The sequence below is a fragment of the Mus caroli genome, chromosome 8 (genome assembly GCF_900094665.2).
Source record: "Mus caroli chromosome 8, CAROLI_EIJ_v1.1, whole genome shotgun sequence".
In the NCBI taxonomy this organism is placed as follows: Eukaryota; Metazoa; Chordata; class Mammalia; order Rodentia; family Muridae; genus Mus; species Mus caroli.
In genome coordinates this window covers 28,025,045-28,037,849 of record NC_034577.1, presented here as the reverse complement: position 1 = coordinate 28,037,849, position 12,805 = coordinate 28,025,045, and the positions used below count along the sequence as shown (strand labels likewise).

Genomic DNA, 12,805 nt, shown 5'->3' with positions numbered 1-12,805 from the left:
CATGTGCCTCACTGGCTCGCATCACCTAGATGGCCCCCTTCTCTTGAGACTTACCCAGCCCGGCATCCTCTTGACTCAGCCATCAGCCTAGACTGGGTGGAACTCTGACCTGCGGTGGTGAGAGGCCTGTGTCTTGGAATCCCACCACTTCTCTGGAGTCACTTAAGAGAACATTCTTGTCGAATGTATCGGGCCAGACTGGGACTTGGAGTGACCCAGTAGAGGCTTTATAGACAGCTGGCCCAGCCTGTTGTACAATGAGGAAACGGGTCTGAGAAGATGGAAAGTTGCCCCCCCAAAGCACAGTGCTTCCACAGGTGACCAGAGCAAGTGTCACCTGTTCTTCTTACTGACTAACACAGCAGAGACTGAGCACAGCTTTTACTGGAATTTCAGAGAGGCCTCGCTCCAATGACTCCTTGGAACTTTCCCCTCTAAGTAGATGGGAAATCTGTCAGAAGAGACTCTTAGGCAAAGATGGCTTCCGAGATGCTAACTGGAGGGAGCAGAGTGGGCGGCCCCTTACTAGGCGAGTGGTGTTTTGTTCTGGAAACTTAATGTTTTGGAGAGTCTTCTAGTTTTATTTTTTATTTTTTTTATTTTTTTATTGTTGTGCTCTGTTTTGAGACATGGATTTTTTTTTTTTTCTTCTAGTGTTTCTCTCCAGAGGCAAAGCCCAACACACCTGTCTTTTGTCCACTTCTTCAGCAGATTAGATTTGTCTCTGGGAATGTGTTTGTCACATATCAACCTACTGCAGACCAGCAGAGGGAGCTCCCGTGTTGAATTTATTAGCAAGCCCCTCCCTCCCCCTTTTGCAAAAAAAAAAACCTATTTCTTGATAATATTTGAGAGATTTCAATAAAAATTTTAATCAGAGCAAAAAAAAAAATGGTCTCAAGTAGACTACAGCGTTTTTTTGGTTTTTTTGTTTTCTGTTTTCACGGTACTACAATTTTGGAGCCGAGGTATTTAATCTCTGGCTGAGGTTTGTGAGGGAGGACTAGGCCCATAGCAACTGAGTTGTATGTCCCATGGAAGCAGACTCTGAAAGAGTACCCCAGAAGACTGTGCCCAGGGCCTGGGTCTCATCGACGCTGCTGCCTGTTTCTTGAGCTCTGGAACCACCCTGAGTTTTACACTAGAAGACGCTCGTGCCAAAAAGTCATCGGACACCGGAAATTCTTGGATCCATCCGAACAAAGCTGAGGGATCTCCCTAGTGGACACATCCTCCCTGCCTTCCTGCTCTGCTCCTAAGGAAGGGAGGAGCCAAGAAACGGGACCTGCCCTTAAAAAGGAGTTGGATCCACTTCTGGTTCAGTTCTAGCCACAAGCAGCCATTTTCCGCTCTAGTTTAAAGGTCCTTCTGGGCCGTCTGATTCCGGTGGTTTTGAGCTAATGGTGGTACACACTTGTCATCCCTGGGTTTGGGAGGCAGAGACAGAAGACTCCAGAGCGCCTAGCCAGCCTATGCTTTAGTAAGATTCTTTCACAACTCCCACCTTCTCCAAATTGGATGAAGAGACAGGACAGCAAAGCACAAGTGCTGCCTTAGCATTTTGTACAGAGAATGGCATGGCTCTGTAGCCAGTGTCAGATCTCTGTCATTAGCATTTTTAAATGATTGTCTACTTTACCCTCAAGGCCATTGATGTGTAACGTTTGCAAACTACACTGTGTGAGTCACTGGGCAGCAGGGACATGTTTCATCTTCTACTTTCCGGAAGGGGAAGACGACATACAGACCCTCGGTCACTGCCTGTTCACGGTCTTTCTTGTGAATCTGCTGGTCTCACCTCACAGCAGGGGTGGAGCCCCTGTCCCCCACCCCCACTAGAGCAGCCCCAGAGCTGGGCCTGAATGATTGTCAGGGAAGGTCCTGAGGTCAGTTGTTTCAGGGGAATCCTCCCCGAGGGACAGACATTTTGTAAATTATAGCAGACTTCTTGGGGTGTGCATCTTGAGACATCCCTGGAAAAATTTTTTTAGAGGTTTAACTCCAAACAAATTGAGAGCTAGTCCACAGGAAACTGCCACAGGCAAACAAAGAACTTAGATGGACAGACAGACAGACTTCGAGGCTGTCTGGGTTACTTGCAGGTCTGTACCCATTTGTCATCAGAGCTGGGTGTTTGTTTACCCAGTAGTGTGTGACTGTCTTCTCTTTTCATTTTGATGTGTGTGGTGTGAACATATGCGAGGGCAGTCATGCAGTCTAGACTCAGTTCATTGAGAACCAGACTCTGTCTCAAGCTCAGAGCTCACTGACGCAGTGGGACTCTCTAGTTAGCTTGCTCCAGAGAATACCCTGCCTCCATCTTTCAAGGCAGACTTAAACAATACTCTGAGCCATCTACCCAGCCCCACGATAAAACTAACAAGAATTGGATTACAGGGTTTTTTTGTTTGGTTTAATTATTTCTCATCTTGCTGTCAGTCGCTACTGCCCTGTGGAGAATAGAGAACATAGACTTAAGGTTTGGGCACACAAAGTATTTCCTCAGAGCACAAGGGTTTAGGGACCCAGGGAGACTCTGGTGTCCGGTTTGGGCCCCATTGACCAAGGTTTCATACTCTGTATTGCTCATCTTCCGCTGAGCAGGTAGTAGCAAGTTCGGTGCTGTTGGCCAGTCCTGTCAAGACAGTCAAATAGGCCTTTCTGACCCCTAGAAGGAGTTTAATACCTTAGTAATATCCTTTCTCAGAAGTCAGGGAGGGGCATGGAAATTTGGGGTGTGTACTGCTATGAACCGCAGATCCCCTTTCTCAGTCCTGGCTTGTCCTTGAACACTCGCTGTTCCTCATGTCCCCCCAGGACTTCCCTAAGGGGCTGAGGGAAGACTAGGCCTTACTGAGTGTTGGCACCCCCCACCCTGCAGGTCTGTGAGCTCACAGTTGTGGAAGACACCCCCACATACTGTGACTCTCTAGTCTTCAGTGCCTGGCAGGCTTTCCCAATGGGAACTCTGGCCATCTGTGGAGGCTGGAGTTATAGGGGCCATTACACACCTCAGCTGGTCAGGCGCAGTCCTTTTTTCCTGCGGGCCCTCCTTTAGGCAGTGGTAGTGCAGGGCCATGTGCGGGTTCCAGCGCTGCCTGGCCAACCTCAGCCTTAAACATCTCAGAGCTTCAGGAACTCAGGTCTAAGAATCTTAAAGCATTAGTAATGCCTGGTGCATTGTAGTGACTTGCAGTTTGGGTTTTTATGTTGCTTATTTTCCTTTGGCTGGATTTATTTATTTATTTATTTATTTTCTTTCAGTGCTGGGGATAGAGCGTTCTAGACAAGCATTTCACCCCTGAGTTGTGTTTCAAAAACCTTCCCCTCTTCTCCCCCCACCCCCAAGTTTAGCCTTTTTTTTAAGGAATGTTTGAACTTTCTGCATAGAAAGGGACTCAGCCCAAGCTTCCCTTTCTCCTGGCTTGGTAAATGGACAAAAGCCACCTGAGACACCAAAGCCAGAAACCGGAAAAGTGACAATCAGAGAGAGATGCATTATCAGAGGACAGGTGTCTCACTGCTGCCATGTGACTGCACCACCCTGCAGTGTGCTGCCTCTTACACGATTCCCCTCCCCCACGGGCACACCAGCACACACCCACCTGTAGAAAGCCAGTCCTGGAAGGAGGCACCAGGCCACTAGGACATCCCAGAGACCTGCATGGTGCTTTTGATTGCACACAGAACCAGGGCCCTTTCCTGGCCTTCTGTCAGATAAGCTGCAGAAGAGGAAGCCCTGTGGGCTCTGGCGCCTTCTCCCACACGCTCCTTCTGCTTCCTGGCTCGGGTCATGTCTGCCACTTTGGAAGGATTGAGTAGAGCTGTGATCCGAGCCCAGGAACTCTGCTCCTGGCTAAGGAAGCCCTCTCTCTGTCCTTGTGACCTTGTCACTGTCACAGCGCTGGGATGGCGCCTGTGATCCTAGCCTTCAGGACCTAAAAGCAGGAAGGTCACACTCTAGTCAAGATCACGAGTCTCCCAAACAGAAAACCAACAGGAATGTTGTTGTTTGGTTTTTGAGGCGGGGTCTCATTCTGTGATCCAGGCCATTCTCATTTATGATCCTTTTGTTGTTGTAGAGGCCTCCTGAATGTGGGGGTCACAGGCAGACCACCACCCAAAGCTCACAAACAGGATTTTTTTTTTTTTATTAATTATTACTTTTTGTGTGTCTGTGATTGTGTGTTTGGGCACCTGTACTGTGCTGCACACCTAGAGGTCAGAGGGCAGCTTTGTGAAATCAGTTCTTTATCTCCACCTTCGAGTGAGCTCCAGGGTTTGAACTTGGGTGTTCTGGCTTTTTTTTTTTTCCTCCCCCCCCCCCCCCAAGCAAGCTCTCTGTTTGCTGAACCACTTAGCTAGCCCCGTGTGTGGACAGGATTCTTTTTTTAATGACAGCTGCTACCCGACCTGTTAAACCTGGTATCGTAGGCACGTGTCCTCCATCCTCCTGCCCCTCCGTTTCTTTCTGTATAAACAGAAGAACGAACATCTGTCACGTAAAGTTAATTTGAGGGGAAGAGTACCACTATGTGTGGCCTTCGGGACTCACTAAAGAGCCTCTCCGCACCTTGCCTTTGTCAGAGTGGGACCTCTAGTTACTCGAGGCTTCTCCCAGTTACCACGGTGAGTGGGAGAATCATGTAGAACAGGAACATTGGAGCAGCACCTGGTGAACGGATCCTCTGGGCTGCACTTGTTGGGGGCAGCGGGGACAGAAAGAGCAGAAGGAGTGGGCACACCGCCCCCCGAGCTCTGCCGTGAGGGCAGAGAGGCACCACATGGTCCATTGTAGATTCTAGTTGCCTCTTGAGGCTCAGGCTCCCAGGTACCCAATATGTGACTTTCGGGGTTCCACTGTGAGTTCTAGTTCAGCTTCCCTGTGCCAGGGATGCAAGGAAACTTTGTAATTACCCAACACCAAACTCCTTAAAAAGGGAATGAGAACTTTTCTCTTTGAGGAAAACAAGTTTTGACGGAGCAAAAGGAAAATTGACTCCAAATGGCATCATGTTTTATTCAGAGTATGCTGCCAGGGTGGAAGGCCAGGACCCAGTGACAGGATGGGAAAGTGGGGCACCCCAACTTTAAGCTTCATACATTGTGCACGAGCTCTGCCCGCTTGACTGAGCTCAGCGCCCAGGGACCTCTAATGGCCCTTGCTAGCAAACATAGTTAAAAATTAACAAGCTGACAAGATTAAATACGGATGATAAGCCGCCACTGTGGACCGAATCTGACGCAGAGTGTTATACGCTCGGGTGCCCTCGACCAGAGTGGCGTCCCAGCGAACTGGGAGACATTGGAGCACATTCCCCACACCTGTCTGGAAACAGGAACCTACCTTGTGTTCAGAGCAGCCTGGAGGAAGAGCTGAGACTCGGGAGAGAAAGCCCCAAGGGCTTGCTCTTGGTCCCCAATGAGTGATTGGTCTTTGAGGAGGGGGCTCATGATTCTAGGACCTGGATTGTGAGGTTCACACGCCAGTGACTGACACACAGTCATCCTGGCTAGCCATCTTTGGAGAACCAGCCATCTCCAGCTGGGACTTTTTGGTATTTTGAGATAGTGTTTGCCATGGCTTCAAGGCTGGCCTCAGACTCACAGCAATCCTCCTGCTTTAGCTAGGATTATACATATAAGCCAACTCTTGGCTATAGCCAAGAAGTTCTCACTTGGTCCTTCTCCAGCTGCTGGAACGAGTAGGATGATGGACTGATACCTTAGACCAATTCATACAAATCCCAGGAATGGAGCTCAGTCAAAAGGGATGGGCTTGCTTTGGGGTCTGTTCCATGGCCACTAGACCAGGAAGGTTGGATGCCACACTGGATTCGACCTCATCACCACTGACCAGGCCCCAAGCTGGCTTTTCTCAGCTCCATGGGTATAGCTGGCAGAGAATCAAAAGATTGTGCAGTCAGATGACCTTGGGATGCCCAGGGAATCAGTGGAACAAGTCCCTCCATATCACAGCAAAACCTGTTACACACTGCTTTGTGTCTGTCAACCCCAGGACACGGACACGGTGTGTTGCTCTCAAACTGTCTGGGTTGGAGAGCCTTTCCAGGCGGGTCTTTTTCCAGTCACACTTTTGAAGATCTAAGTCAAGAGCAGGTACCCCATGTCTGGATTAGTGCGTGCCAGCAGCCCAGAGGGCACTTTGAAATGCAAGTGAGATGGGTCAGCAGGTGAAAGTGCTTGCCACCAGGCAAGCCACCTGGGCCAGGCTGTCCTCGTTCCTCACACACACATAGAAATACATTCATGAACAAATAAACGGGATCTCTTGGTTTGAAATGACTTGGACCATAGCCATGGAATGACTGCATTTCTGAAAGGCCAAGGTAAGCCCAATGGCCCAGGGACAGCAGAGGTAAAAGCCACCAAAGGGTATCAGCTAACCGTACCGATCACCATGCCCGGAGCCTTCCTCATCACTCTTGGAATCTAAAGAAGACAGTGGTACTGGTCACTAGAGAGGGGACCATCAAGGCCAGTGACCGTTAGCCCTGCCCTGTGTTGCTCAGTGTACACGAGGTGCCAGGGATGGTGCACTGAGTGGGAGTTCCACCCTGGAGACAGTCAGGCCTTTCTGTCCTTGGCCTCGTCATCAGAAACATTCTGTGCGGTACTTAGGTGTCGTGTTCAATTCTGCATCTTCCTACGGCCCAGGTATCTATCTGCTCCTCCTGTGTGGTCTGTCACCACGTGGGATAGTGTGGAGCCTGACAAAGTTGCCTTTCTGTGAGAAGTGTTTGAGTGTGAGTCCGTACAGTATGGCCGCAGGCAGTGAACTGAGTCACTGTGCTGTTCTCTTTCAGGCATCTAGGCTTCTCAGTCTGCTACACTTGACACTGTCTCTGTCTGGCGCACACTAAGTCAGGGTTTGTGTTAGTTAAATATTTTGTTAGAAGTTCTCACAGGGGCCTCAAAGCCCTGGAATTATATATAGGCAAATGAGTAACGTACGTACGTACGTACGTACGTGTGTGTGTGTGTGTGTGTGTGTGTGTGTGTGTGTGTGTGTGTTTTCCTGCACATGTTTCTGTTGGTAGTGCAGAAATCGCCAGGGTTACCCCAGCTCTTCTTCCATGGCTTCAATGCGTGCACTTAACTGTTCTGAAGAGCTGAGCTTGAGCAAGTCTGGAGTGGCCTGTGGCCCCTGCAGTCAGTGATAATGAGGAGTCTAGCAGCCTCCAGGACATGGACAGGAGTGACCTGGGGCCAAAAGCTTCAGCCGAACAAACAGCCCAAAATGCAGTAAAGGTGAAGCTGTTGTGGTTGCACCAAACAGCTTGTTCTCCTGGGCCAACTGCCCATACTCCTGGCTATGCCCCTCCCACTCTGTCCCTCAGTAGGGCAAGAACAGGATGCTGCCCGGTTTGACCTGGCATGCACTGCCCCCTGCAGGAAGGCAGGTGCCTCACGTGTCTGAAATTCAGCAAGAGCCAGGCTGTCGTGGCCAGCAGATTTGGGAGTCCATCTTTTCTCCCTCAGCCACTGCATGATTGAGGGTGCGTGCATGCGTGCGTGCGTGTGTGCGTGCATATACTCGCTTACAAAGGGTGGTGGGGAGTATTGAAGTGAGAGGCAGCCTGGGAGGCTAGGGTGGCAGACAGCAAGGACCCCTCTTTTCCTTAGTCACCCTCACCAGTTTCAGACCAATGCCATCTACCCTGCAGCTCACTGTCCTCCCTGCCAGCCCCTCCCTGTGACCCTCTTGGTGAACTCTATGCCACGTTGGCCGCAGGGCCTTACATCCCCACCCCACACCCAGGCCTCACAACTGCCACCACTGCTCCACACTGACACAGTGCACATGGACCATTTTGGGTTTAGGTTCCCAGCATCCCTGGCCTGAGGGCTCTGGCCCCGAGGCTGCCCTTTCCCAGCTGTCTCAGGAAGGCAGCTCCAGCTCTGCTCTCTGCTTAGTGAGCAAACGGACTGAGACGAAGAGCCATGACCAAGGGTAGGTACGCGCTGCTTCGGTCTTCCACCCTCCTGCTCCTGGTCTCTAGCCTTCCTAACCCATGTCTTTCCACACTGTCCCCTCTTGTCTGTCTGTCTGTCTGTCTATGGGTCCGTTTGCTCTACAGACCCTCAAGTGTGGGTGTTTAGTCTGTCTCTAAGGATGTTTCTGATCTCTCACCCCGTCCTGCCTGGTGGGAAAGATGCCTGCCTGGCTTCCAGGATCTTTGGGGGCTCCGATGGCTCCCAGCAATATAACTTTACCCTCTCAGTATTTGAGGAAATAAATCTGACACAGTCTCTGAGGAAGCCCAAGGGATGCCTGAGGTAGATTCTGATGTAGCAGAAGCTGACACTTCAGCCTTAGGGGTTGGTTTGATTTCTTTGGGGCCACAGTTGGCCCCTCCTGTTCTGCGCTGGCAGCTAGGGGACATGGCTGCTATTGTGGAGTCCTCGAGTCAGAAGGAAACCACAGGGAGCTCTTGGGGATCAGGGCAAGAATTAGTTTCTCCCTAGGACCCAATTCCTTGGCTTCTCAGCCTTTAGAGCCAAGTACTCAGCAGGATCTAGCAGAGCCTGAGCTGGACTCTGGGACGGCCAGTTTCCACCAGCCCCACAGCCCCGAGTCTTCAGAGGGTTGTCTGTGAGTTACCTCTGGCCCAGGTGTCCCTCCACCACAGCCAGAGTGGCTCCGTCTTCTTGATGTTTGAGGAGCCTGAGTAAACCTCCTGTCTCCTGTTGAGGTCTCTCCTCTCTTTGCTGTCCTTTATGTCTTCCTTGTCCCCAGAAGCACTTTTCTGTGTTGCTCATTGCACTCCATGGGAGGCCACCCCACTTACTTAACAATGGGAGAGGAGCTAGCCTGGTAAGCCCAGCTCTCTGGAAGCAGAGACAGGGAACAGGAGTTCAAGAGTAATTCATGGTGAGTTAGAGGCTAGCCTAGGCTAAGGGAGACCTTGTATCAAAAAAAAAAGAATGATGGGTGGGAACATGGGTAAACATGCCTCCTTCTGCCCAACGGGTTACAGACAAAACTGGCATTGTCAGCGGATAGGTGGCTAAGAGTGACACGTATGTGCCCTTCTCTTGTTCAGATTTTGTGTAGATCCCAGAGCATCCTTCCGGGTGGAAAGAGTGTCCCTCAGTCTGGCTGTGGTAGGTTGGTTAGGAGAGGCAACACTACTGTTGACCTTTGTCCAGCTTTGTCACAGGCTACGGGTGCCTCATGGGGCCTGGTGAACACAGCATGCCAGGAAGCCGACCCTTTCCCTGAGAGAACAGGCTCTCTGAGAAGGTTCAGTTCCATAGGGGTCATGAAGTACCCTTCCCTTTGTTTACATTTTGTTTAACTAAGTCTCCCAGCTTGGGAAGAAGTGTAAGGAGCTTTGAAAAAGAAGTGGCAGTTGACAGAACCCCAATACTGGCTGAAGTGGGCTGCCCTGTGAATGTGGCTGGTGTTCATAGGGCATGTTAGAAATTCAGGATGCTACTGTGGGACTTTTCCACCCCTGGGTAGGAAATGCCACCCTGGCCAGTGTGAAATGACCCGTCTTGGAGCAGCGACGGGGTCTGAAGTCCCAGAATGAGGTGGGGCCTCTGGCTCACAGGCTCTCCTGTCTTTTCAGATGCGCTGGATCCCTCCCTCCGAGGCTACTTCCCAGGGCTGGAAGTCACGGCAGTTCTGCTGAGGCTGTGTAAGTACCCTAGGGCACGGAGGATCAGCGCACCAGCCCATTCTTGGCGGATGTCTGTAATCCGCAGCTTCCTCCATCCGGGAAGAACTGGGGCATGTCTCCTGAGCATCCACCTGTTGTGGGACCATGAGGAGCAGGCCCAGCACAGCTTGAGTCTCATTCCGGGATCCCATTCCGAGAGCCAGCAGCAGTGCTGGTGTCTACGGACCAGGCATCAGGGAATGCAATCACTCAGTTGTGCTTCACCTGCTCTTAGCATTGACAAAAACCCATCCTCATCCCATCACCCGTCCTGGCTCTATATCAGGACATGTCACACCCGAAGGCAAAGGCGCTGTTGCCAAGGCCTGCTTTAAGACCATAAAACCCACAAAAGTAGCTTTTCCGTATTTTTAGATTTGTTCCTTACGTGTATGATGTTCTTGTTTCATTTTGGTTTTACCTACATGTATGCATGGGCACTACATGCATTCAGTAAAAGCCCAAAAGAGAGTGTTGGATCCCTTGGCGCTGGAGCTGTAGGTGGCTGTGGTATAGGAACCAAACTCTGGTCCTATACAAGAACAGCAAGTATCCTTACCCAGTATAAAAAAAAATGTTTTTTTCCATTTATTGAACTTGAATTTTTCTAAACATATTTCTGATCACAGTTTCCATCCCCGACTCTTCCTACCTCCCCACCCTCCCAATAGAAAACAAACTAGAGTTTAAAAAAGAAAAAGAAAAAAAAAAACAAAACAAGAAACATGGACACATACACAAAACAAATCATGTATAAAAAAAGAAAAACTATAATTAATATACAAGCAAAGGACTACTAAGATGAAGACACCCAGACAAAGCAGTAGGAGGCAAGAAAAGTCAACAGAAATACCACTGAGTTTGTTTTATGCTGGCCAAATGCTGGTCATGGGGTCTGCCCTTAAGTGTGGTAAAAACAATGTCCTAATAGGGCATCTTTGTGCCAAGTTAGGCCTAACTTTAACTCAGACAATAGTCAGATGGATTGTTTCTTGTAAATTCAGAATTTCCACAAAACCCCAGCTGCCTCCTGTAGTTCAGCATCTTGACTGAATTTCTGATTAAGCATGAAGCGCCATACTTCTGGCTGTATGTAATTTGATGGGGATTCTGACTAAAATGAAGTGTCGCCATCCTAGGCAGCTTCTTGCTCGTTATGAATCAGGAAGGGAGAGGAGCCGCAGGCTACATATAACTGCCGTTCCCTTCTCTTGCCACAGAGCCAGAGTCTCAGTCCTTTGGTAGGTCTTTGACAGGGCCTTAAGCGGCCCCCATATGTTATGAACAAGCCCTAAGGTGGCTTAGGTTCTACTCAAGCGACATGTTTGTAAGCACTCATGGAGAAAGGAAATAGGAATGGTGGAGATGGGCTAGCCTTGCCTTCCTGAGGAGAGAGGAGAGCCCTGCAACTTACTTCCCTCAGGCCCCTTTGGCCTGAAGGTCGAGGTGGCAATGGCTCAACTTACAGCATCTATGCTCAGTGTTGACTGCACATGCGGAGCCCTCACCATGGAGGAAGGCCAGTGTTTGCCAGCATGCTCCTGGCCTGCCACCCAGCAGGAGTACATGTAGTGTACTCAGTGTGGCCAGAGAGCCACCCGGCTTCTATCCACAGTGGTAGGTGCTCTGGGAACACTGCTTCGGGGTGGTGGACAAGTTGGCCAGTGGTGGTGGCACAGAGCTTAAGGTAGGGCTTCTCTTTTTGTTTCATTTTGCTTACTCTTTATATAGGCTTAAAGGGAGAAGGAAGACGTCCATGAGTGTATGGGTTCTAGTTTAAAAGACCCTATAGTTTGTACTAGCATGGTCGTGCTTTCTCCCAAACTGTTGTTTCTCACAGACCCATTAAAGTAGCTGTCAGCCCGAGGCCCAGTGGTGGCAGTTACCAGAGCAGGGTGCCATCAACAGACAGCTTCTAAAAGCCCTAGAGAGATCCAAACCAAACAATGTGGCATCTATTGAAAATGAGTCATCTCTTCTGAGCTGAACGTGGGCCACAGGCCAGAGCTTGGCTGGCATGTGAGCTCTTGGGGTATGTGTCCTGTGGGGGTAGTCTGGAAGGCACTTGTGGAGCAGTGCCTGGTACCGTTGCGTGGAGCTAGGCATGTATAGCCATCATTGCAGCTCCTTCCAGAGTCTTGGATAAGGTCCTTCCCAAGTCAGCTAATAACCCAAGCCCTGTAATCTTGGGGACTTAGAACAGAGTTGGAAACAATGGTGTTGATGACCTAATAGAGACACAGACCAAGGCACGTGTCAGAAAGGCCAGTGCCGGCCAGGTGGGCAGTACCAGACATCATACTGCCACTCCTGATGTTAAAGAGTGTTGGCTGCTGACCTTCCAATCTTGGACAGCCCATGCCTGCTGCCGTAGAGGCTCTCGGGTGTTTGTATTTGGCTTTCTGAGACAAAGTCTCATGTAGCAGCCTGGTCTTAGACTTGAGATCTTCTTGCCTCTGGCTCTCAAGTGTTGGAATTATAGGCGTGCGCCATGCATGCCTGACAGCTTGTGGGATCTCTAGTTTATCTGCTTTTGATTCCTTAGTGCTAACGTGAGATGATTAAACTAGAAATTTAAACTAAGCTAGTTCTTTGTGTAAATGTGGGCTGTACCTGCTGTGCCCTCCATCCTCGTGGGGAGTACCGTGGACAGTGTGCACAGAACAACTGCTCGGGGTGTCCTGGGCTCAGCCTGCAGAGAAGGGTCTGTGGGTTTGCTCTCACTGGTAGTGTGAGGAGGAACTTTGGAAGAGCGGCCAGAGGCCCGAACGTGCTGATGTTCGCTTGGCATGTAGTCGGTATTTGCGTGATGTTTAGTCTGTCTGCATGTTGAATCGCCCCATCACTAGGATTTTGGTGATGGTCCAGCCACGTGACAGAGAACTATGATGATGTTTGAAAGATATAATAATGTTTTGAAAGTTACCAATTCCCCTGCTCCATCAAGAACAAGAGAGCACGAACACGTTTTCTGTCATTCTTCACAAGAAACAGTGATGGTTTTCCTTGTTGGATATCCAAATATAGTTAATTCTTTGAGAGCTTGGGAATTGGTGTGGGATGAGATAATATTCTTAGGAACTTGTGAGATTCGCTTGGCCTTCGACCAGGACCAC

At 49.9% G+C, this 12,805-nt stretch overlaps 1 protein-coding gene across 7 annotated transcripts in view; it reads left to right on the top strand.

The window, feature by feature from the left end:
* Nucleotides 1-12,805, top strand: part of Rbpms (RNA binding protein, mRNA processing factor) — a 151,396-nt gene that overhangs the window by 129,517 nt on the left and 9,074 nt on the right. For 5 of the 7 annotated variants that reach the window (XM_029480393.1, XM_029480396.1, XM_021169582.2 and 2 more), the window contains one exon: nt 9,600-9,668. In XM_029480393.1, coding sequence (XP_029336253.1) covers nt 9,600-9,668 — 69 coding nt within the window. Of the gene's footprint in view, nt 1-654; nt 898-7,845; nt 7,976-9,599; nt 9,669-12,805 lie in introns of those variants that run through there. The other 2 variants (XM_021169581.2, XM_021169579.2) reach the window with 2 other exon arrangements.